Source organism: Sturnira hondurensis, unplaced genomic scaffold (assembly GCF_014824575.4).
Source record: "Sturnira hondurensis isolate 20B ecotype Veracruz unplaced genomic scaffold, ASM1482457v3 Scaffold0021765, whole genome shotgun sequence".
Classification (NCBI taxonomy): Eukaryota; Metazoa; Chordata; class Mammalia; order Chiroptera; family Phyllostomidae; genus Sturnira; species Sturnira hondurensis.
This window is the reverse complement of record NW_028094396.1, coordinates 365,646-392,211: the sequence shown is the minus strand read 5'-3', so window position 1 is coordinate 392,211 and position 26,566 is coordinate 365,646. Positions and strand designations below refer to the sequence as shown.

Here is a 26,566-nt window from a genome sequence, read left to right as displayed (position 1 = left end):
TACCAGGACCAGGGGCCACACCTGCAACCCGGGCATGTGCCCTGACCGTGAACCAAACCAGGGACCTTTCGCTTTCTGACAACACCCAACAACTGCGCCACACCAGTCCTGACTGCTCCCTCCTCCCTCTCAGCTCACACCTCCCAGTCCCAAGCCTCCCACTCTTTAGAAAGCCATTTTCCCCCCTGAGGCCAGTGAAGGAGAGTTTATATATCACGGGGTGTCTACAATGGAACCTCCTCTTAAACACACCCCATGGCTTATTCAATCAGCCCTCTGCTCACGTGGCACTGCCTATCACTGTATGATCTAGTACATGTTTGTTTGTGGTGGTATTTTCTCTCCACTTCCTGTGGAAGCTCCGTGTGGGCAGGGCCTTTGTTTGGGTCACTGCTGTGTTCTCAGAGGGCATTTGCTGAATCAATGAGTGAACTCAATCAGTCTGATCTGAGAACTTCCTGTGTGGTAAAGGGCAGACACCATAAAAGGAAATGAAAGTATTTTGCAAACAATTTGGAATCAGAATTCCAACTCTGATTCCCTCATCTGGATCTCTAATCGATCATCTTATTTGAAATTGATTACTAAATTTGTGTCATAATTTGATCCACAGTAAAATAAGCAAGACTTTGTTGTTTTACATAAATGAAAGAACTCCTCCCTCTCAGCTCCCACCCCCTGATCCCAAGCCTCCCACTCTTTAGAAAGCCATTTTTTTTTCCTGAGGCCAGTGAACGAGAGTTTATATATCACAGGGTGCCTACACCACATTTTGTTTTGTTAAAGGCTCAGGTACACACCATGTGTAAGAGCAGCCACGACAGTCCATCAGGTCGCTATTTCTGCCTCCTCACACAGCACAGGGAGCATTAGTCCTGACGGGGAATGGCTCACACACTGCCACCCAGTGCCACTCTCCCAATGGTGCCACTACCATCCGGATGGCATGCAGGTGCCACGTGAAATGCCCAGTTACCAGAAATTTATCTTCTGTTCCCTCTTTGGAACAAGTGTTATCAAAATAAATATCCTGCTATGGTGGGAGAAGCCTTCATTTCTCTGAGAGGGCTCAGTTGAGATTCATTAGCGGGTACGTGGACTCTTTCCCAGTGAACTGTGGCCCTTCCACTGGCGGCTGCTGTGCTGGGTGGAAGTAGCTAAGAGGCCAGAGGACCCAAAGTTTTAGCTGCCTCCCTCCACTCCCAGCCACTGGACACCTGACCCTTCCCAACACTGTGGAGCTGGGATGACTCGAACTTGACTTGTCCTTGGCACCTCCCTGAGAGAATCTCCTCACCCTGGTGCCCTGATGCCTGTTTATGGTGTCGCCATACTTTTCATCATGAAGGCTGGAACTTCTTAAATCAGAGGTTCTCAAACTTTAGAATGCCTAAGACTCACCTGGGAGTTCTTTTTAAAACATAGGCGCCACCTTCCCCCCAGATTCTGAATCAAAAAAGTGTGGAATAGGGCCAGCTAATCTGTGTTTTTAACAAGCTCCCCACTCTACCCAGATGATTTTAATGTGAGGGGTCCAAGGACCACACTTAAAAAAATTAATTAAGTTTTGGGAGAGAGGGGAAGGGAGGGAGAAAGAGAGGGAGAAAAACATCAATGTAAGAGAGGAACATCAATCAGTTGCCTCTCCTATGTGCCACAGCCAGGGACCAAACCCGCCACCTAGGCATGTGCCCTGACTGGGAATTGAACTGGCAACTTTTCGCTTTGTGGGATGATGCCCAACCAACTGAGCCACACCGGTCAGGGCCAAGGACCATGCTTTGAAAAGTATGGTTCTATATTCATACTTGACACCTCCCTTGTTTTCTATAACAAAATGGACAATAATGTCCAGTGATCTTTTTCATAAATGCTCTCATATCTAACCTTGCCTCACCATCCTAGTTAATGCTTTGTGGGTACACCATGACCATGGCCCCCAGGATCTGTCTACTCCAAGCCAGCCCCCCACCGGCACCAAAATACCTCATACCTTCACTCTGGCCACCTGTTTCTTCTGCTCAAAATCTTCTCAATAGCTTCTCACTAGTCATAAATTTTGAGTCTTTTATTCTTTAGCCTGGCATTCAAGGCTCCAAAATAGTATGTTGACCATGGTGAGCATAGGGGTTACTAAAAAACAAGTGATCCTGGATGGTGACTGCCTTGTCATTTGTTCATCTAATAATAAAAAATGAAATAAGGACATTATGGGTGTTTAAAATTACCATGGATCAAGGATCAAGAAAGCCCTCAGGCTCAGTAACTCCTGGGAAGGGACTTCTTTCTCTCACTGCTTCCCAGGTCCTGCCATCTTCCCTTCCCTGACTGAGGGATGCACCCAGGTGCTCCTTGGAAGGTGGGCATTGCAGAAGGAACACTGTTCAGTCAGAACAGAGTTCACACTTGGAAAGTCAAAGTAAGTGCCAAGGGTGAAGGCCATGATGGAAAAGGAGAGAGAGGAAGGCAGAGAGTAGGGCAGAGAGGAATGGGGTGGGGCGTAGAGGGAGGAGGGGCACTAGGACTCCACGAAGTTCCGAGGCAGCAGGGTCTGGGAAGGTCAGAAGCAAGCCTCGAAAGCTCACTTCTGAAACTGCCATTCTGCCTAGGGACTAGTGGAGAGGACTGGAACGGGGCCTTCAACCGCAGCCTCCCATGGTGGGGAGAAGGACCGAGTGCTCCCTCTAAAGCCAGCCACGCCAAAGAGGCAGATGGGGAAGCCTCCTTGTCTCTAGTCCAATCAGAAAGCAACCCTGATGAGTGAGCCCTCCTTTCTTCCCTCTCCTTCCTCCCAGTTCAGCTGAGCCTTAACCCCGCTTTCTCTGGGAATTCGCCCTGTCCAGAGAATTATCTGCTTGACTGTATTGGAATGATTAGGTTATCACCATCAAAAACTTAACTGAGAACTTGAATATTGCTAAATATTGCTGTGGGAACATGGATATTATTCAAGATATATGCTACAAAGAAAAGTGTCATCAGTGCTGAGTTATCATAATGATTGTGAAAAAAATGAGAATGGGTAGTGTCTGTTTTATGAAAATTTATGTAAGATAAATAACTGCAAAGGGCACTTCGTAATGGCAGAACAGATGGAAAAGAGTCTTTGGGTATGAGTACGACTGTGTAGGTCTAACCGGACAGGCAGCTTGAGCCTGAATCTCAGATGTCAGAGGCTATACGACGTTGGGCAAGTACCATCCTTGGGGACCAAGTAATCCACCAGGGTCCTTTGAGCAATGACATTCCAGCACTGGACTATAAAGTCCTAAAGAGCAGGGTCTGTGTCTCTGCATTCCCATCTCCTAGCATAGGGCTCAGGGCATAGCAAAGAGGCTGAGAGTATGGACTTAGTGGTTAGGTGGACTTGAGTTTGAATTCTTGCCCTGCTAAACTAAAGGGCGGGTTTACTTACCTTCTCTAAGCCTCAATTTTCTCATCAGTAAAATGTGGACCAAACTATCACTTGGCTTAGAGTGTTGGAAAAGTAAATAAGAAAAGGCGCATGAAAGGACTGGATGCGCACCCATATATACTCAGAAAGAAGATGAATCCTGAGCTTTAAACAATAAAACTTTTACAGGCATTTAATCCTAGTAACAAAATCTCGAGGCTGGAATCCAACTACCTCTCTGACGTTTGAGTCCCCTCCCAGTCGCGCAGGTCACCAGTTCCAAGTTCGCATGGCCTCTCCTTGTCTGTGTCCCCCCATCCGCCTGGGACGACGCCCTGAGCATTTTCCTTCTCAGGTGCTTAGATCCCTTCTTCTCACAGGAAGAGTTAATTTCTAAATCTAACATCATTCTGGTACTTTTTTTCAAACTAACCATTCTGTGTCCAACCTAAAGCATTCATCTTTTATTACACAAAGCTGTCTATTGGATTGCACGGTGCCCAAGCTGGTTTGGTATAATGAAGCGGCTAGAGTCACTACAGTTAGTAAAAGATTGACAATCTGGAGTTAAAAAAAATTACGCTCAAATCCCCTTGACATATTCTTAGGTGGGTGAGAGCTGACATAGAAAAACCTGTAATTTTCCATATGAGGCTCCAGAAAAACGGATAGAAACAGGTGAGATTCATTTGTAATACAAGAACTATGGACTTTAACATTAATACATTCATTCAGAATGTAAAAGCAGATGAATTCTGCCAGTACTCTGACATTCTCAGGCCCTCCTGCCTGGGAATTTCACAGACTCCTAGGACCCCTCCTCACGCTACACCTCACTAGCTCACCTGACCGGGCTGATTAGAAGCAAAAGACATTATTTTTAAGGCACAGTGTTGAGCTTCACATATGTCACTGTCTCCCCCACACCACCAGGACCACATCAAGCTTTTCAGCCTTACCTGTCAGTTTAATGCAAGCCTCGGGCACCCAGTTAGACTTCCTCTCCCTTCCTCCTGGCTACAACTTAACTTTCTGCTTCCTGGCCTTCCCCAGGACCACCATCCCCATCTCCTCTGCTTGAGCTCCAAGGACCAGTGAAAATCCAGCCCCAAGCTCGGGGAACGTCCCCTGCTTTCACTCCACCTGGCCACTATTGTTTTGCTTCTTTGGCCCTGAACCCATCTGGCTGTGTGCCATTCACTTGTCCTTGGGTGTATACGTCTTCTCTCAGGCCAGAAATCTCCAACTCCTAGCACAGAACCTTGCACAGAGCAGCTGTTCCAAAACACTTCAATTTATTCTTGCACAAAACGAAGACAGAAGAAGAAAAACGGGAAGGATAAGAAGGTGGCCTGCAGAGAGTGCTTAACACCCTTGCTCTGGCTATGAAATAACAAAATAGAGTTTGCGTCTACCAGAAAGATAAAAGCATCTAGCTACCCCTCGCTCTTCTCTCCACAGTCAGGTCTATCTGGGCTTGGTTTTTTACATCCATGGGAAACTACGGGAATTAGGGGAAAACAAGAGACAGAAGGTGAAGATCATGGAATGCACTTCTGGCTGTGGCTCAGCACTGTCCTATTTAAAACCAGAAGCACATCAGTATTGAACATTATTCCACTTGTGGTACTATGGCAGGTGTGTCCTATCCGTGCCTTTCTGCAGCTTAACGAACCCAAGTTCCAGAGTGGTCCGTAGAGATTTATTTCCACTGTGCCCCAGCCCAGCAGGGAAGACCACGCTGAGCTCCCCTGTTGGGACTCCAGGAAGGGCCACCCCAGAGATGATGTGTTAGGCCATCCTGGCTGCAGGTGTTGGTTTGAATGGAATCTCGTCATCACTGGCATCTATCTTTCGTTTTCATTTCTCTGCTTTTACTCTGCTTTGGGGCCTTAAAGGGCAAATGGTTTCTACTTGAGCAAGGACCACCCACACCCTGAAATGGCAATGGGCAAGGAGTCAGACAACCACCGTCTCTCTCCCTTCTGTCCCCCCCCCCTCACTTTCCTGTTCTCATCCTCCTCCCATCCCATGTGTGTCTGTTTCTCCGTGGTCTCTAAATTGCTTTCTCCCTTTCTTTCTCTTCCTCTGTTGTCTGTCTGTCTCTCCCTCTCCCTCCTTGCTTCAGGGCATGTGTATGTGTCATCTGTCTGTCATTCTTCCCTCTACCTTATGCATGTGTGCATCCGTCTTTCTTCCAGTTCACTTTCTCTGCCTCCCTTGCTCCTTTCTCATGTGGCTTTTCTGTGATAGATCCAACATGGGAGCCAGGACACCCAGTTTCTGGTCCTAGCACTATCATTAACTGGCTGTGTGGTTCCGGCCAAGTTACTTTACATCTCTGGGCCTCAATTTCTTCAACCACAGAATAGGTTAGACTGGATGCTCTTTCATGTCCTGACAGCTCTGAGACTTTATCACTGAACGAAATGGAGCTCAGCAGACCCAGGAAACAGTTGCTCTTCTAGAAAGAGGAGAATCATGCTGAGGGTCCCAGCAGCACAGGCACCAGGGGGCGCCCGAACACCACTCGAAGAGGATGTGACCAACCCAACAACACCAGGGGAGGATTTACTACGGGCTAGGCAGGCACTGTGCTAAGCCCTGTACTCGAATACCATCCAGTCTGATGAGGTAGATACTACGATTGTTCCTATGTTAGAGGTGAAGCGACTTGCTTAATGTCGCACAGCCAAGATCTGTCAGAGCAGGACTGAAACTCAGGCTTTCTGCCTCCAAAGCCCACGCATGCGCGGTAACTAATAATCTGTGATTCCTATGGCCCCAGCCACTGATCCTTGCTTACAAGCTTCCCACGTAGGCTGCTGAGTAAAACATCTGTGGGCCCCAAATGCGCTCAGGAGTTTTAGATCCAGACTAAAATGGTTCAGTCAGTTATCTCCTTCATGACACCAACCTGCCTTGGCTGGTGCGGCTCAGTGGATTGAGTGCTGGCCTGCAAACCAAAGAGTCACTGGTTTGATTCCTAGTCAGGGTACATGCCTGGGTTTCGGGCCAGGTGCCCAGCAGGAGGCACAGGACAGGCACCCACACATTGATGTTTCTCTCCCTCCCTTCCCCCATCTAAAAATAAAATAAATATATTTTTAAAAAAGACAGCAACTCTGACTTCTCCTATCTCTGCCCATGATTATTGCCCTGCACACTGACTGCCATGCTCTTGCAGAACAGCCCTTTACTTGCAAACGTGCTTGTCCTATGTCATTCTAACTAACCAGGGATTGAGCCAGAACCTAGCGAAGTACTGGGCCAACTGCAGAGACTCAAGCTTGCCGAGTCACCGACGAGCACCGGGGCACGCTGTGAACACGGAGGGTGTTTCCGTGCCCTCTGTCTGGGCTGTAATATCTGGGACCCTTAATACTTTCACACCACAATTCCTGCAGGCAGACTCCAGCTATTCACTGGCGATATTCAAAGGGAGGGTTCTAAGGGAGGGTTCAAGGATGTCATTCCACAGAGGCAGAAACTGGGGTCCTCCCATGATAATTTTAGCTAACATAAGCAAAAGTAAAGAGAACCCCAGCTTCATGCCAGACACAGCTTAGACACATACCAGACAAGAAGCCATGATTCCTACTTTCAAGAATAGAATGGAATAAAGAATGGAATAAAGGAGGTAAAACGTGAAAAGTCGATCAGTATATAAAATGTATATAATAAGCATATAAAATACATTACAAATGGTAAATATATAACATTCCTAGGAGTCAGGAATGAGAGTCCGAGTCCTTCCCCTTAACCCCTGAGTGCGCACATCCGGCACCCCTCTGAAACACCAGCCCAGACGCCGGTCGGGCACTAACGGTCGTCTGGGGGTCACGTAAGCATTTGAAATCATCACCAGGTTTGGTAGCCCTTGTTTTCCACATTTTTCTTTGTGCACCTGTCCCACGGTCAAACATGTTGAGACAGAGAGGGAGTGGGATGGTGGGTGAATGAAGCAATGCTTCCCGAAGTCACAGTCACATAACCTGAAAAGGACGATGGAATTAACCATCGTGGGGAATTCAGTCTCACGGGACATCCAGACCCCCACCACAGCCACGTCATAATCTTCTTGCTTGCTCTTCCTCAATGCCAACAATTCGATTTGTACAGTAGAGATAAATTAATGGAGTTTCATTTCCAGAAATGCTCTTGCTTTCCAGAGTATGATACAGAATAACCACAGATGTAGTTTTATTACACTTCTTCCTAGCTTTAATGTAGATCTCACAGTGGCCACAGAACAGACTAACAGTTCCCAGACGGTCCCAGTCTGGACACCACCCTGCGGCTGGGGACGCCTTTCGCTTACCCTCCTCGCCGCCCCTCTGCCCCTCTCCGGCGGCCATCCCTATACAACAGCCAGGCAAACAGAAGGAGGGCAATGAGCACAGCAAGAAAGCTGCACAGTCCATAGACCGGATAATCTCCGAGAGTCAGTCAGAGTTCACTGAATAGTAATGCCCATTCTGTGTGCCTTCGGAGGCTGGTGCCTCCCTCTGCCTCAAGCACAGACAGACTCTGCGCTCTCCTGTGCTCAGGGGTGATGTATTTCTCTGGACAGTTCCAGATGGCAGAAGCAGGCAGCAGACTCATTTGCTTCTCCATTCCCAGCAGGCCTCACAAGGGTTTCTGAGCTGGGACTGCACTTTGGCAGTGCCGTCTGTCTTGAGGCTGAGGCATTGCCCCTAATGACTCTGTCACTGCCCCAGTTAAAGAAAGGGGGGGGTGCAAGGAAGTTAGCGCAGCCCAGGAATGGGGACACTCTGGAAAGCCTGTTCACTCCTGGGACTCACTGCCCAGCAGCTCTGTGGCCAGAGGGCGTCACAGCCGGGGACAGGAAGGCCTGCTCCCCTCCACCCCGCCTCCTTCTCAGGGCACCCACCAGCAGGGACTCTCCCAACAACCGCTGTGAAGGGAATTGTTACCCCAAAGACATGGCCAGCTGGCTCTCAATTTTCCACGTACAGGGTGGGACAAAAGTAGGTTTACAGTTGTTCACATGGAAAAGAATACAATAATTAGTAAATGATAATTAAGAATAAACTCTATTTTGTGGATTCCCAACTAAACTCTTGCCCTACCTTGCATATTTTGATACACTTTTGGATTACATCTGGTCAACACCACAGAAGGAGAGGGCAGCATCCTTTTATTTGTATAATTTTGAAATCTTGCGGTGGTTACAGAAAAGTCAGATAACCCGAGTGCCCCCAGCCCCGCCTCTCACAGCGGACCAGCAGGCAGGAGGTGCGAAGCTTCCACCTCACTCCTTGGCTCCCAGCCAGCTCTCCCTCCCTGAACATAGCAGTCCTCAGAGCAAAGCCCCCAGAAATCCTCAAGGAGACAAAGGATGAGAGAAAAAGAATGGGTTATTTCATCCAATAGGGCATTTCTGGCAAGACTGTCCTTCTAAAGTAAAAAACATAACCATATCTTTATTGTTTGTTGTTTTAAAAAAAGCCACGACTGGTATAATAATGCAAAAAAGACAGATTAAGCCAGAAATAACCTCTAATTATAGGACACACAGTCATCAACAACTCATGTTTTAAATCTGGTTTCCCAAGTCCAATCTTGCCTAAAGGCCCCCTAAAGGCCCTATATCTCACCCCAAGCCCCACTCCAACAGGCCACCTGCATGCCTGATAAAGAAATGAAGTCATGTTATGTGAGGCCCTACCCGGACAGTGCTCAGATAACCCCCAAGTCCTTGAATCGTGCAGAAAGCTCATGAGTGAGGGTCAAGCTCTCCCCAAAGACACCTATGTCATATGACTGCATGGAATTGCTATTCCTCAGGCTGAGCCTCCCTTCTTGAAACCACAGGTGAGAAGGCCCTGTCTATTGAGCTGCTTAGGTAAGAAGGATGCAATTAACAAGTCCAGATGGTTTTCCTGGGGAGGAGGATGCAGCGGGGAGGCTGAATTGCCCTATTTTCCTAAATCAGGTGATCCCAGGCCTGAGCAGCCAGGTCAGGGACTCAGCCGTCTGCCTGCCTGGGATGGTTGCTGGATGTGGGGCCTGTTACCTGCTGGACGTCCTGCTGGAAAACACAGAGCTGCAGCCGCTGGTGGAGCCGCACCTTGCGGTGCTGCCAGATGCTCTCGAGTCGCCGCTGATGATGCAGGACCTCATGTACCACATCCAGTACCTGGTGCACTGCCTTGGAGTAGTTGGCTGTGGCTGTGAGGGACTCGGAGTTCCCAGGACTCAAAGGACGCTGAAGCACATCCAGCAGGGCCTTGCCGTCCTGGCTGACCTGCAGGAAGGGAAGAGGGTCATGCCAAGGGAGTGGGGTGGAAGACAGGGCACAGGAAGGCTAGCAGGGTCTGCCTGGGGTTCTGGACTAGCACTAAGGATCGCAGTCCTAACCAGACCCATGACAACCAAGGAATGGGCCAGCCAGAGCTGCCATGATGCCCAGCCCATAGTGCATGGGAGGCCAGGGCACCCCAGAATCCTGGGGCCGAGGAGCCGCAGGGACAGCACCCAGGTGTCTGTGATACTCTTGAATCAGACTCTCTCCCCCTTGAATTTTAGCTCCATGTGGACAGGGACTCTGCAGGTCTCCCAAACACCTGGAACAGTGCCTGGCACATAGTTCTTGATGGATATTTTGGCTGACTCACCGCCAGCTCGGGCAACAGAACTACTCTTCTTCACAATCCTCTACCTGGCTCCAGACTTCTAGATGGGTGATCGGAGACAAGGTATCTCATATCTTTGGGTCTCAGTTTCCTTGTGTGAGGAACTGGTAGGGGTGGTAATGGCACACACCTCAGGGTTTTGGTGAGGATTAAATGAGTTAGCACACGCAGGGCACTTAGACTGGAGCCCAGCACATTGCACTGGCCACCAATTCTATCTTCATCAGCATCTTCATCCTTCCTCTCTCCTGTCTTTATTTCCTCATCATCTTCTTCCATACTGACCCTTCTTTTGCTCTCCTTCTATACAACCCCCTTTTTTTCCTCCTGAAAGTGGTCCTACCCCCATCTTTTCAGAATATGCAGAGTAAAGGAAGGGCCCTAAGGTTGTGGACACACCATTCAGCTCCTGGGTTACACAACTCTCTCCCTCAGTGCTGAGGCCAGCGGGGGAGACACTCCCTGCCATTCTTCATTGGAATCCTGGCATAATTATGGGCACTGTGTATTCCGGAAGTTGGCATCATAGGAGTGACACCTATGGCTCTCCAGTGCTTGGGATTACCTTTCTAATTTAGTAGAATTAATTTGGTTAACAATAAAATCAACGTTGGTTTGAAGTAAAATGGTCTTTTCCTGTCAGCAAGGTGTGGAAGGAGACCCTCAGCCTTGCGACAACAAATGGGAAGCTGTGGGTTGGGCTCGCAGCCTCCTCCACCCCACCCTCACTTCCGGTCATACTTGGGTGAGGGTTCAGGAGCAAAGAGGCAACTGCAGCTCCTCCTGCTCATGGGGCCGCAGAACAGCCTGTGGGGCTGGAGCTGATTAAGAGGAGAGCTGAGAGGGAGTACACCTGAGATGAGAGAGGAAGCCTGGCTGGAGGAATACAGCTGATTTGGGCAACTACCACTACGCTTGCCCTCCTCTCATAACATCCCTCCAGAGACATGAAAAAGACAAATATCCTGTGGCTAAACCCAGTACAGCTCTCTTCGGGGAATTCTAAGCCAGCGCTGTCTCTTGGCACTGTGATATGTCTAGGGTGGTCGGAGATGGAGGGCCAAGTCCTGCAATGAAGTCCACGTGAGTTCCGTCCCTGGCCTTAGTTCACATCTGTGGGAGGCAGAGACAGCCCACTGACCTCTGCAGAGGGCTTGAAGGGTCTGTCTATGCCCCACAATGCTAAGGCCTGAGAATAAATAGGGATAAATACTCTATCTATATTTATAATTACGCTCATATATATGTGAAACACGTGAGTACAATATTGATGTCATTGGTATACTCTATTTTTGTACATTTAAGAAGTAGTAAATTTAGAGATTCTTGACCCATGGGCAGAGGCACAGTTCTGTTAAAAGAGAAAGCCTTGTGCCACTTCCGGCAATACTTCAGGTCAAAACTGATGAGATCAAAATTGGCTCGCAAGCCTTCCTCTTTGCCTCCTGTGATGACAAAACCTGTCACCATTTTCAGCACTTAGTATTGCCAGGCACACTGCACCAGGTGCATTACATGCATTATCTTTATAACTCCCCAAAACTCCCCTGTGAGGCAGGCATCACACCTTTATTTCACAGAAGAAACTGAGGCTTGCAATGGTTAAGAAATTTGCCTGAGGTCACACAGCTGGCAAGGAAGGCAAGATTCAAACCCAGTTTTGACAGTGGCAAAACCCTTTGGTTTCACCCACAAGCCACTGGTTCTTTGACTTCAACATGCATCACACTCATCTGGGATAATATTTAGTAAAATGTAAGCTCCATGTCCCACTTCTTGACTTTCTGATTGAGGATGGGGCGGAACCCAGGAATATGGACCGCTAACAAGCACCTTAGGTGAGTCTGATGCCCGTGGAATAGGAACCCACTTCGAAAATAGTGCTCTAACAGACCTTGCCCCAGAAGGAACCCATGGGCCAAATCTGAATTCACTTTCCTCTCTTCATCCAGTTTCCTTAATCAGCCCACCTCCCTCAGAATTCATGCCAGTCAGCAAACCTACTTACCTGTGCACGTCCACACAGACACACCTATAAGCCCTTTTCCTTTTACTATACAATGCAGCAAAAGAAAGAAGGACCTCCTACCTTTTGGGACAGCATAGATGGAACTGGAGAGCATTAGGTTAAGTGAAATAAGCCAGTTGGTGAAAGACAAATATCATATGATCTCACCTATAAGTGTAACCTAATCAACCAACCAAACAAGCAAGCAAAATAGAACCAGGGACATTGAAATTAAGAACAAACTGACAGTAACCAGAGGGGAGAGGGGAGGGGAGAATGGGGGGAAATGGGAAGTGTTATCAGGAACATGTGTAAAGGACACATGGACAAAACCAAAGTGGGGTAGGATCAGGGGTGGGAAGTGGGGATGGCTGGGATAGGGGGAAGTAGTTTGGGGGTGGGGAATGGAGACCACTGTACTTGAACAACTAAAAAAAGTTTTTTTCCCTTCCTAATTTTGAATAATGCCCCCAGACTTTGATTTTTCAGAGGAAGAGTCTTTTAGTTTGTCTTTCACTTCCATGGCGACTTCTACAAACACTCATGTGCGCCCTATGGCCAGTTTTCCTCTGAACCTTCTGGTGATGAGCTGCTTCACAAAAGGGGTGGCAGGCGCCTGCACAGCAGCCAGAAACAAACTCCAGAGGAGCAGTGTTGCTTTTATATAATCCTTCCCCAGAGAAGAGAGTCCAATCATCACACATAGCCAAGGTGGTACCTGCTGATGGCCCTATTTTTTCTGCCTCCAGGCTGGAGACACCATCATTCATAGATCCAAGATCTTAAAGAGTCTCCAAAGACAGAAAAATAGCATCTATTCTTCTTAGTCCAACCTGGGCTTTTCCAGAGTGGACAGGCCAGTGTTCTTGCCACCCACCCATATACACACACACACTCAGTACCCTTGGGTGTCCTGCTTGGTTCTCACCTCTGTGTAGGCCTGAGTCACCTGCTCATACAAAGACTGGTGGTGGTGGATTGCCAGCTCCAGGTCCTGCATCTCGGATGGCAGGCCACCTTCACTGCACATCTTGCACCAGGCGTCTACTCCCGACAGGAACTGGAAGGAAATGCCAGCTGGGTCAGTGTGGGGGGCATTGCGGGTGGGGCATGGACAAATTATGCAGAGACCTTGGGAAGAAGCGTAATCAGGACCTCTGGAAGCCTTCAGAGGCCACTGCAGAGGGTGGAAGTTTTTCTTTAATTGCACGGATATTAACTCCATGTAAGAAGTCAGACCCAGTACCTGTTTAAGAAGTGCAGTTTCCACAAACAAAGATGACTATTATGAAACTACTGGGGGTGGGAGTCATCTGCATGTCCAACAGATTACATCCACGTATTGACTATAAAATACAGGTGTGCAAACAGCTCATTACATTACATGTATACGTTACCGCTGCTTGTCCTGTACACACTCACAGGCACATGTCCGGGGATACACTTAATGTAATGGAATGTTTCCATACAGGTACTTTACGTTATAGTGTGTACACTGAGTTGTGAAGAGGAGCCAAGAGCATATAATACAGGCCCCTCAGGGAGCTTGCAGAGACTTTCCCACAAGGAATGGAGATCAACCCTCAAGAAGACCCTCACTGTTGGATCAGTAGCCTCAGGGGTGGAGAGGGGGAGGGGCAGCTTAAGGGGACAGACTGTGCTGTGCCTACAGTGGCAGTGCCTCCTGGAATGTGATATATAGATATAGACCTTGACAGATATCAAATTATTTAAAAATGAAAATTAACAACTGTGGAGGGCTATAAGTGTGCACAAATGGCGAGCCAACTGAAATCACTCAGATTTATTAGGTGGAAAAACACACCTTTAAACTGCAAATCATTTTTCACCCAACAGTCTGGAATCGTTTTTGTCTGTGATTCTTGTTGCCTGGGTGCACAGCTCCATTCAAATTAATTGCCTAGATACCCTTTTATCTCATTGCCTAGAACAGCCCACACGAGGACAATAAAGAGCTGCCTAAATAAACGCATTGAAAAACTGGCCTTGAATCCACTGTTGGGTGTGTTTTTTTCCTCCAGCTAAATAGAATCACAGTTATGAGTTTCCCTGAAGAAGTGGTAATATCAGAGGAAACCACATTAAAAATAGATACAAATAAAATTGCTCCTGACCCAAACTAAGTCAGGAAACATCAGCAAGAAGCTTGACTCCTCCAGCTATTCTCAGTCCTGGCATTGTGTTTTCTGTACCCACAACACAAACATACCCAAGTGTATCATAAACTTTACTAACATAAGAGAGATGTGGCACAAAATTTATACAGAATAATAACATACAATGCTCTTTATTGTAATACTATGTAGCCAATTGATTCTCATGGGATGCTTTTGTATGTGACATATGTGCATAGTAGTGATATGAAAGCCAATTGATAGTTTCACTTATGATTTTTTTCATAGAAATATATATATTTTAAATTTATTTTATTGATTACGCTATTACAGTTGTCCCATTTCCCTGCTTTATTCCCATCTGCCTGGAACATCACCTCTTTCCCCCCAACCCCTTAGTTCATGTTCATGGGTCATACATGTAAGTTCTTTGGCTTCTACACTTCTTACACTATCCTTAACTTCCCCTGTCTAATTTCTACCTACCATTTATGCTACTTATTCTCTGTACCTAGTCTTCCATTCTTCCCCTCCCCCTTCCCCACTGATAACCCTCCATGTGATCTCCATTTCTGTGATTCTGTTCCTGTTCTAATTGTCTGCTTAGTTTGTTCTTGTTTTTGTTTTAGGTTTGGTTGTTAATAACTGTGAGTCTGCTGTCATTTTATTGTTCATATTTTTATCTTCTTTTTCTTATATAAGTCCCTTTAACATTTCATATAATAAGGGCTTGGTGATGATGAAGTCCTTTAACCTGACCTTATCTGGGAAGCACTTTATCTGCCCTTCCATTCTAAATCACAGCTTGCTGGATAGAGTAATCTTGAATGTAGGTCATTGCCTTTCATGACTTGGAATACTTCTTTCCAGCCCCTTCTTATCTGTAAGGTTTCTTTTGAGAAATCAGCTGACAGTCTGATGGGAACTCCTTTGTAGGTAACTGTCTGCTTTTCTCTTGCAGCTTTTAAGATTTTCTCCTTATCTTTCATCTTGGGTAATATGATTATGATGTGCCTTACTGTGTGCTTCCTTGGGTCCAACTTCTTTGGGATTCTCTGAGCTTTCTGGACTTCCTGGAAGTCTATATCCATTGCCAGATTAGGAAAAGTTTTCCTTCATTATTTTTTCAAATAAGTTTTCAATTTCTTGTTCTTCGCCTTCTACTTCTGGCATCCCTATGATTTGGATGTTGGAGTGTTTAAACTTGTCCCAGAGGTTCCTAAGCCTCTCCTCATTGTTTTCTAAATTCTTGTTTCTTCATTCCATTCTGGCTGAATGTTTATTTCTTGCTTCTGGTCCAAACCACTGATTTAAGTCCTGGTTTCCTTTGCTGTACTGTTGGTTCCCTGTACAGTTTCTTTCATTTCACTTTGCATAACCTTCACTTTTTCCTCTATTTTGCGACCATACGCAACCAATTATGTGAGCATCCTGATTACCAGTGTTTTGAACAGTGCATCTGATAGATTGGCTATCTCTTTGTCATTTGGTTGTATTTTTCCAGCAGCTTTGATCTGTTCTTTCGTTTGGGCCATTTTTTTTCTTGGCACACCTGTTACATAGTAAGGGGCAAAGCTTTAGGTATTCACCTGGGTGAAGCAACCCACCTCACTGCATGATGGTGCTATATGTAGGGAAGGGATCTGAGAGGGAACAATGCTGCTTGCTCCACTCTGCCAGCTTTCAGTCACTTCCCCCACTTCCTACAAGCAAATTGGGCCCTTCTGGTGCGGATTCCTGGGTGGGTGATTTTGTGTACTTTCTAGGACCCTGTGGGTCTCTCCAATGAACTCTCCTGTGAGCCTGAGAGTTTCTCCTACTGGTGCAACCCTCACAGGTTTTTTCAGTTAGAGGTTTTGAGGCTTTATCTCCCTGTGCTGGAACCCTGGGCTTTGTGATATGTCCTGCTCCCCAGTTGTTCCTCATGGTTTTTCTGCATGCAAATGTGGGACCAACTGGTCTGCCAGCTGCCACCTTGCCAGGAGTCCTCTCTTACCAGCTGCCCATCTCCACCTCTGCTGCTGGTCTGGATGACTGTTTCTACTTTAACTCCTTGGTCGTTGGACTTCCATATAGTTTGATTTCCTGTCAGTTGTGGTTATTTTTTGTTTTTTAAATTTGTTGTTGTCCTTCTTTTGGTTGTGCAAGGAGGCACATGTGTCTACCTACACCTCCATCTTAGCCAGAAGTCACTTTCACTTATGTTGGTGTAAGACAAGAGTGAAACTACCTCAAGACTTGTGTCAGAACATTACTTGTTCATCCATGATGTGAGGGACTTCTGTGCAGAATGGAATAATAGTTTCTGAATATCGGAAGATTTCCTCAATTCTGTGTACCATTCATAATGTAAGAGCTACAGACAAGGCACATTTTTAAGTTCAGTCTGCACTATAAAATTTTTTCTACCTCATTTTTTAAGACTCTAGACAATCAATAAACAAGAAATCCAGCCTTGGTTTGTGGCATTTGCTGATTTCCATGGCGTAAAACTCCTGCCTTGGTCTATTTCAAGTTCCCAATGGGACACCACCAAATGTGGAGTTAGGAAGAGATGACTAAGTAGCACACATGCACAGTATTTCCACCACAGATACAAATTTCCAAATAGATATAAATAACGTCAACAACCTAGATAATGAAATGTAGCAAAATAAATGGGAAATAATGAGTTTTAAGTATTCATTGGCTTTGTCTTTAATACAACATAGCTAATGTAAATTTGGCTTAAGTAATGCTAAATGTAACAACCAGTTCATGAAATTCCTGCAATTTTAACAACTGGACTTCCATGATCTGGTTAGAGTGAGCTCCAACACACCCCTGGGTTAAGACCTAAGGGGTGTGTTAGTGGTTAGAACTCTAACCAGTTCACATGGGCCTGTGAACCAAAGGCAGATCATTTATTCTCTCCGACCTTCAGTGCTCCTCTCTGTAAAATGAGTTAGTGATGTCACTGGCCAGTACTGGTCAGTGAATGAGAACCAGTAATTGCTATTTCTAGCTACTGTGTTATTGTTACAGTATTATTATTATCTTAGCAAATGCTTCATATAATATTAGTTTCCCCTTACTCTTATGATCAGTTCAGTTTCACCCCTTTTGTCCAAACTCAGGGAACACAAACTAGGCAGGCAATCAATGTACACAAGTACACACAACAATAAACTATCCAGTGGCAAGTAAACAGACTCTGGGTTCCTTCTTATTTGGATGATAAACAAAGCCACCAATGTCTCTTTACGTACACAGGGCCCATGAAAGTGGGAGACATGGGTTATTGTTGCAGCTACTCATCGGGGTCTTCAGTGTTTCAGAGGGAGGAGGAGCTCTGTGCGAAGTGTATATCCTCCCACCCTTCCCACCAACCTCTGCAGCTCCCGTGGCCTCACCTGCTCAGCCTTCTGGTGGAATACGGCAGACATGGCGAGGATGGTACTACGTTCATCTAGGGCAGCCGCAAAGCTCTTCCACTCCTGGTCCAGCTGTGTGGAAATCTGCTTGATTTGCTGTGAGGCATAATGACCAGCCTCAGAGAGGCGAGAAGCCACGGACATGATGCGGTTGATGTTGACATAGGCATTCTGGAAAGCAAAGCAGAGCGAGTGCATAGTGGGGCAGGCTGAAAAGGCACCCACGGAATGCTTTTGGGGTGGGTATTTGGGAAAGCAAGCTACCCCAAATGACAATTATGAGACAGGATGGTATAGGCCACACTAGCATATCTGTTTTTGGCCCAAGTCTTTGTATATGATAAAATTTCTACAGATAGCGGGTAAGATAACTGATGCTTTTCATTCCGGGGACCAGGATAGTTTTTGTGCCAACTACTAATGCACATAAATGCCATCATTTTGCATGGAATACCTTAGTAAACCTCACTATCATCTTTGAGATCATGCCAATGGGGACAGTATGGTACTTCTAAGAGTTCCTGTCTTGCCCTGGCTTGTGTAGCTGAGTGGTTTGAGCATGGGCCTGTGAACCAAAGGGTCGCTGTTCAATTCCCAGTCAGGCGCCCAGCAAAGGGTGCGTGAGAGGGAACCACACACTGATGTTTCTCTCCCTCTCTCTCCTTCCCTTCCCCTCTCTCTAAATAAACTCTTTTTTAAAAGTTACTTTCTGAATGTAATGGCTCAGATTAGGGCAAAAGCTGGAGGAGGCCAAAACACCTCTCTTGCTCCGGAAAGAGCCGTACCCAGGGCATTACTGCCGCCTACAACAGGGCAGCAATGCACACCAAAGAGGGTAAAGGGCACACGTTATGTGTTAATTCTACGTCTTCCAGCACCAAGGAAAGACTTCGCTGCCCCCATGCCACTCCCTGCACCAGAAGAGCTGAGGCGCTGGCCATCAGTCAGGGTTTAAATAAAGAGAACACCGGAAGCCACACACTTTTCCATGCTAAAAACAAGATCAATGGGACCTTTTCTTATCTCCCCTTGACTTAGGACCCCAACCCCGCCCCACCCCACAAGGCAATTGTGGAGGTCTCCTGGCCCTGCCGACTCTTTTCATCCTGTGTTTCATTCACACTCATTCCCATCACTGCCAACTAAAATTCACGGCCATCATGGACGCTGTTTCCTACTGGGCTAGTAAAAAACTCTCCAGGACGAAACAAGGCCATAGAAAATCCCCACTGACATAAAACTAGGGAGCATGGTTATTTTTAACTGCTACCTCCTATTAATTGTAAGGGGTGTCGAAACAATCAAGGAATAGTGTGGCACTCACAGAGAGCTTCTCTGACTCATAATGTCTGCCTAAAGAAGGATGTGGGTGACAGGTGGCTTGTACACCTTTGTTTTTTGTTACAAATCTTCTCAACTGAAAATGAATATTCTTCAACAACTGCATTTTCTCTTGTTTCCATTAGCTGAGAGGTAGTTCATTAATACTGAGTAAAACATTTAATGAAGGTTCTTTATTTTTCTTCCCCTCTTCCCTCATGGTCCCCATTCATCTTAGCTTTCCTCTAAGCACTCACTCCATCCTAAACCTGAGCCAGATGGTTGAGGTCTCTCTTCATTTAAAAGGTCTCTGTGGAAGTTTAACAGGTTCGTTGACAGACTTGGATACAAATCCGTCCTGATGTCTAATGATGCCCATGCATAAACTTTTTCTTTAGTCTGGCCTGGGGTCTTTCTGACATGGTGCATACACTTCCTTTAGGAGACTAGAACATTACCGAGACTTATTATTTTAAATAACGATCCTTCAGAGATTTAGGAATCATTACCAGCTCTGTTTTCTGAGTTAGAACATAGATTCTACTTAAAATTAAACTGTATTTATAGAACTGACAGAAAAACCAAATCTGTACTTAGAGGGAAAGAAAAGGAAAAAAGGCATGTACTGATTTTAAAAGTTCTCTCTTCTAAGGGAATAACATGCATTTCCCCAAATTTCCTGCTTGTGTCTTTGTCTTAGTTTGGGGTCCCCCAGAGCAGACCCTGAGACAAGGATTTGGGGTAGATGATGTATTTGAGTGTGATCCCAGGAAAAACAGTGAGGGAGTGAGGACTCAAAGAGGGCAGAGGGAACAATGAATACGGGATGTGTGTTCACGAGAGGGCTGCTGCTATGAGCCACTGGGAGCCATCCCTCCCTCCCACAACTCTCTGCACCTGGGCAGAACATGCTTCTGAGTTGTCCAACTGGCAGGTGAGGTGTCTGGGGTGTGGACACGCCAAGTCCCGCTGCTCACTGCTGAAGGTCTCTACTCGAGGAACTCCCTGGCATTTCCAGCCTGACCTATACACAGGCCAAGCACGCTCTCCACACCAGAGTGACCAAGGGCAGAGAAACATAGGAAGCTGTCAGTGTGTGGGGGAACAGTCTGCAGAGGACCCTCAGGGTGGGCAAAGTGGATATAGGTGGGGCATGGACAGTGTCGGATACAGCTGTCCTGCCAAGCTGGGTTGGAATCTTGGAACTCTCCCCCTCACACGCATTTATCCAGATCTATCTAGGGTTGTTGAGTTTTTCTGTCCTGGGACAGACCTTCGGCCAAATGGGAAGCAAGGAAACCATTAAGAGCAGGGCGCTAGCCTGCCTCCGGGACCCTTCCTGTACATCTCGTGGATGCCTGGCCCTCCGTCATGACTGCCTGTTTTCATTCTCCCCCACAGAGAATGTGGGGAGGCATATTTCTCCTCACTTTCAGGAAGAAGTCTCCAGCTATTAGAAACATCTAACTGTGGTCGCCTTCTTGAGGCCGTTAACACCTTGTCACTCATTCAAATATTTATGGAGAGTGAGACAGCCAGGCTCTGTGTTGGGAGCTGTAGGAGATCAAAGAGGAAGGAGACAGGATTCCTACCCTCAGGGGCTCACAGCTGAGATTGAAGAAAAGTCCTTAAGTAAATGTAATTGAAAGCAAAATGAAGTAAGTGTTTTGTCAGAGGTAGAAGCCACTCGCTGTGGGGATGCAGGGGGGAGGGATCGGAACCACTGGCCGGGATGTTGGGAAGGGGCTTCCTGCACAGGAGGTGGTGGTGAGGTTGGCGGTGCTCCAAGGCCCCAGCAGTCCTAAAGCCTGTGATCATAAATGAAAGCTAGAAGCAAACAAACACACAAAAGACCACAGCTTACATTTCATTCTAGAGACTAGCACAGTAAATGCCTTTTTTTGTTTCCTTATCAGTGGGTGGAAAAATGTCTTACTGAGACTAACAAATGATTATGCTTCACAAAAGGCGTGGAGGCAGTATTCCTCATAACAGAGGGATAAATATATTGTCGACTCATGAATTTGCTAACTTTTTCCCCTCTAAGGTCCTTTTCAGAATAGCAAACCCGGCAGGCAAGTGACATTACCCAAGTTCATCATCATCAGCGCTATTTTCCTTCAGCCTAGAACTTGAGACAAGTGGGCAGATAGATTCTAAACTGCAGCCACGAACCACATGAAAAAAGAGCAGAGAAAGTCTCAAATGACTTAAAAGGAAAGAACATGCTGAAAGAGCTGGGTTAAGAGGCTGGGTAAAGAGGGGTGCTTAGTCCTTAGGCTCCAGTGACATGTCGTGGCCTTTGGTCGGTCCATCCATGTGGTCTGCGTCACTGTTTATGCCTCCACTCAGGAGCATTTGGGAGCATCGTCTGTGCTGAAGATGTAGCCAGTGGTAACGGATACTTTGACTCTTTACAGCCTTTTCATTTCCTACCAGATGCCTCCTCCAACCCATCCCATCTGCCTGGCCCTGCCACTCTTGACTGCCAGGCTTAATGCCCTTCTCTTGCAGAGCTGCCCATCAGTCGAGAGCATCGAAATCAGGAGTAAAGAGACATGAGTTCTTNGTTGGCGGTGCTCCAAGGCCCCAGCAGTCCTAAAGCCTGTGATCATAAATGAAAGCTAGAAGCAAACAAACACACAAAAGACCACAGCTTACATTTCATTCTAGAGACTAGCACAGTAAATGCCTTTTTTTGTTTCCTTATCAGTGGGTGGAAAAATGTCTTACTGAGACTAACAAATGATTATGCTTCACAAAAGTCGTGGAGGCAGTATTCCTCATAACAGAGGGATAAATATATTGTCGACTCATGAATCTGCTAACTTTTTCCCCTCTAAGGTCCTTTTCAGAATATCGAAACCCGGCAGGCAAGTGACATTACCCAAGTTCATCATCAGCGCTATTTTCCTTCAGCCTAGAACCTGAGACAAGTGGGCAGATAGATTCTAAACTGCAGCCACAAACCACATGAAAAAAGGAAGAGCAGAGAAAGTCTCAAATGACTTAAAAGGAAAGAACATGCTGAAAGAGCTGGATTAAGAGGCTGGGTAAAGAAGGGTGTTTAGTCCTTAGGCTCCAGTGACATGTTGTGGCCTTTGGTTGGTCCATCCATGTGGTCTGCGTCACTGTTTATGCCTCTACTCAGGAGCATTTGGGAGCATCGTCTGTCCTGGGGATGTAGCCAGTGGTAATGGATACTTTGACTCTTTACAGCCTTTTCATTTCCTACCAGATGCCTCCTCCAACCCGTCCCATCTGCCTGGCCCTGCCACTCTTGACTGCCAGGCTTAATGCCCTTCTCCTGCAGAGCTGCCCATCAGTCGAGAGCATCGAAATCAGGAGTAAAGAGACATGAGTTCTAGCCCTGCCTGGTGTAGCTCAGTGGATTGAGCTCAGGCCTGCGAACCAGACGTTCGCGGTTCGATTCCCAGTCAGGGCAACATGCCTAGGTTGCAGGCCAGTTCCCGGCAGGGGCCAGTTCCCAGCAAGGGATGCAGGAGAAGCAACCATACATTGATGTTTCTCTTCCTCTCTCCTTCCCTTCCCCTCTAAAGATAAATAAATAAATTATTTAAAAAAAAAAAAAAGAGACATGAGTTCTTGTTTACCCTGGGCACTCACTTAAGATGTCACTTGCTTCCTCTGTTCCTCAGCTTCCTCATCTGTAAAGTGAGGTAGTTGAGCTAAATGATCTCAGACATTCCATTTTTGAGAAAGTAGTGTTACTTCCACATAACCCAGGCCTCTAAATCCATCTCTGTTTACAGAGGGCACCAGATTGAATGTAGAGAAAATTTAGGAGGTCACAGTTCTTTTTTCTTTCTTCTCTTCAGTGCCAGGAAGAATGAGGACTTAATATATTCCCCTCCAAAAACCCTCTTCTTAGGAGGAAGTGGGGTATAAACTGAAGAAACAAGGGTAACTCAAAACTTTCAAGTTCCTATGTGCAAGGGGAAGGTTTTATTTTTTAAAAGATTTTATTGATTGATTTTTAAAGAAAGGGGAAGGAAAGGAGAGAGGGAGACAAACATCAGTGTGTGGTTGCCTCTTGCATGCCCCACACGGGGTACCTGGCCCGCAATCCAGGCACGAGCCCAGGCGCGAGTCGGAATTGAACCGGCAACCCTTTGGCTCTCAGTCCAGGGCTCCATCCACTGAGCCACACCAGCCAGGGCTGAGGTTTTAAACAAAAGAGTAACATGATCTGACTCATGCTTTCAGAAGACCGCCCTGTGTGCTAAAGGGCTGGGGAGAGGAAGAGCACGGAGAGGAGTGCTGTGTACCACAGAGGGACACAGAGCCTAGCCTCAGCTGTCTGTCATGTGCCTCAGCTCCTCATCCTGGCTCTGCTCTCTGCCCTGTCACATGAGGGCCACAGCTGCAGCTGAGTGATGATGGAGACCTGCTGCTACCCACCCACTGTCCTCTTCAGCTCCTTCCCCTGAGCAGAGCTGCCTAGACTTATCTGGCCCAAAATTAATCATATAGCTAGTAATTCTGGCTTAGTATCATCTTAATCCCTCACTTTAAAACTTAATTTACTTTTAAAAAAATTATATTTTATTGTTTATGCTATTACAGTTGCTTTGTTAATTTAAACCCCCACATATATGTAGTGCTATCATTATCATCATTATTCAAAGTATGGCATAGCCTGAGATACTAACACCACCCTGAAGAATGCAAGGCGCCCACAGCATTGTCCGTTACTTCATTCACCGGCTCCTACTTCCCCCAGAGGTTCTCCTCCCATCATTTTGGTCAAAAATGGGAAAAATAACTAACCTCCAGCAAAATCTCACTAACTCAAAAACCCTCTACAGTTACACTCTGCCCCTGCTTTTGGTGCCTACAAAATTATGTTTTCTCATTACATTCCTGCATTCATTTGTTAACTGGGGATCACAGGATGCAGGGCTCCTTCTCCTGAGGACTTGTCCCCTGTTGTGATGAACTGAAATCAATGGAGCAGAGTTGTTTTCCTGAAAGAACTTCTTGGCAGGATCTTGGTGCAAGTTTTCAGCCCTGCCAAAGGCTTTCACTTTGAACTTGGCTCCTAGCTGCCCTGACTGGCTACAGAAACATGCACAGGTGCTTATAGCTAATAACTTTCCAGTTAAAAACCCAGATAACTTTTTTTCCTTAAATAAAGTTTTTATGTGGTGTACTTTGAAAGAGATACTGGCTTTTCTAGGAATAATCATTTGATGCTTTTTGGTAACCCTAAGCTCTATGTCAGGGCCTGCGTATAAGAACAGACCATTTGTGAATATTTGTATTATTTGAATCCCATTCACTTCACTCTATAAACAAAGGTTAATTTTGTATTCCTGTGGGCATAGGTTCACATTCTGAATCAGAAAACTCTCTCCTGTGGGTTACACGAAACACAAAGCATCCAAAACGTTGCCTGGCATATAACCAATAACTCAAAGAATGTTGGATCTTTTCCCTCATCTAGTTCCAGCAGGTTGGTGTTAACTCTCCAAATTAAATGCAAACCAGCTCAAAGTATTAGTTAAAAGCATTAACAAAAGAAAAACATATCAACTACTCCAACTAGAGGCAAATATTCTAACAAGAGTCTAAAGTGCCATTGTATTTCATAGTGAGTTCCCCACAACGTGCCCTGCTATTCCTGAGAAACGTCCCTGCAGCCGATGAAGCTGCCCTGGCTGCCTGTCAGGCCACTGCCCTGCACAACACAGCCCCTCTGGTGTCCTTCCCCTACAGTTCAAGGGTCCAGGGTGCTGAATGGTCCATCAGAGAACTCAGAATCAGCCAGTGACTTGCTCTGTGGGCGATGCCCTTTCAACACAGTGTCCTTCCATAACTTAAGTTGGAAAAATATCTCTTTGTCTCCTGGGATAACCTTCTTAAGGCATATCCACTCCCTCAGCATGTGTTAGCTATGCCCAAAGCACTCAAAGGTGGGGATGTCTTGTCCTCATACAAGAGAACAGACCCTTTTCCTTGTTACTGACCATTTTGCAAAGGGCGGCAGAAGTCCCCTCGCCAGGCTGGGCGTGGGGCCCTTCATGTTGTCATCCAGGGACTATGTTTTTCATATTCACCTCCAGAGAGACAGAGGGGAGTCAGTGAAGAGCTGTCTCACCTCCAGGGGGAATGAGTCCTGGGCATGGGGTTCTCCATCCCATTCCAGTTAATGGGCTGCGGCTTTTAAATTATTGTTACGAAAGTGGAAGCTGCAATCCGACAGATCATCGGAGAAGGCGAGGCACAGTGACCACGTAGCGGTCACGTTCCTGAAAGGGATTCAGTCCTCTAGACAAGCTCTGGAGACCTGGCCTCCCCAAGACCGAAAGTCAAGGCACAGAGAGAGGCCAGGCAACACCTGCTGAAAGCCAGAGTACTCAGCAAAAATCATTCAGGTCAAATAAAAACCATATGTTAAATCAAAATGTGAAAGACAAAATATGTCTAAGAATAGTATGGCCTCAGCTGAAAAGAGTCATGTGTACCAAGGAAGTACACACAGGTATTTTCAGTTATTGATTGCTTATTTTGTATCAGACGTACATGGTAATGGGAACCTTTTAAAAAATCTTTTTCTCATCTCAATTCTCTGTATATAGAGAAGATTTTTAAAAATAATATGTTTTAAAGATAATTTCTTAAAATTATAAAGAATAAGTATATAATAATTTATCCCACAGGCTTTTTCATCCTACTGAGCTATCAAAATACCAAATGCCTGTGGGTGGTAGAGCTAATGGCGAACTTATGTTCATTCAACCTTCGGCTTTTGTCAAACTCCTTTTTACTGAAATGCAAAAGTTACTTACAGTTTTTGTTTTTGGTTTCCTCTGCAAATAATGCTAGGTGCTGTGAAAACACTTTTAATTTTAATGCAGTTAGTATTTTTAATATTTTTAGTTTTAAAAATTATTTTGATGTATATTTAATTTTCATGATTTGGTCAGGTTGCACTCCTTAAAAGCTGTAATTACTCAGATTTCTCCACCTGTTTTTGGTAGAACTTTTTTTTAAAGTAAAGTCCAATTTACATTCAAGTGAAACAGGCAAGTTTTAGTGAACAAATACCACTTTTATAAGGAAAGGAATATAAACACAGTATTTGAAATTTTTTAGAAATTCATGTAGCAATCTCATTTTAATCTCAGGGAAAAAAAGCCCAGACATTTCTTGAGTCCACCTAATAAGTTCTTAAAAATTTGTTGAGTCAATCAAGTGGTGTGCTCAAAGACACAAAATGAGGCCAATCGGGACTGGACCCCGGCCTCTTGATTCCTAGTCTCTATGACCTTCCTGCTTATAGCTACCTCGTCTCACGCCTTGAAACTTATATCCATTGATGTTTTCATTTTGCCACACTCAAAGAAAGTCATAAGGAAAAGTACTTGGAGATTTTCCCACACTGCTTTCAGTGGCTTTGTAAGTAACATTCAACATCAGTGAGAAAATAAAAAGACTGTGCCGAGGCAATGGAAAAAGCTGAACCTTGCTTCCTTTCTCCAGATTAATAGTGCCATATGGATTGCTTACATCTTTGCTAGTACCAAACTCACTTTGGGTACTGAAGCTGTTAAACCATCAGCTTATGATTAATTAGTTTAACATGTTTAACATTACAATGTAAACCTGCTGAT

General features: G+C 45.8%; 1 protein-coding gene across 7 annotated transcripts in view; it reads right to left on the bottom strand.

Moving 5' to 3' along the window:
• Positions 1 to 26,566, bottom strand: part of KALRN (kalirin RhoGEF kinase) — a 706,454-nt gene that overhangs the window by 357,123 nt on the left and 322,765 nt on the right. For all 7 annotated transcript variants that reach the window (XM_037033686.1, XM_037033687.1, XM_037033688.1 and 4 more), the window contains exons 7-9: positions 17,589 to 17,780; positions 12,990 to 13,121; positions 9,435 to 9,665 (exon numbers count right to left, since the gene is read on the bottom strand). In XM_037033686.1, the coding sequence (XP_036889581.1) occupies positions 9,435 to 9,665; positions 12,990 to 13,121; positions 17,589 to 17,780 (555 nt within the window). The remainder of the gene's footprint in view (positions 1 to 9,434; positions 9,666 to 12,989; positions 13,122 to 17,588; positions 17,781 to 26,566) is intronic.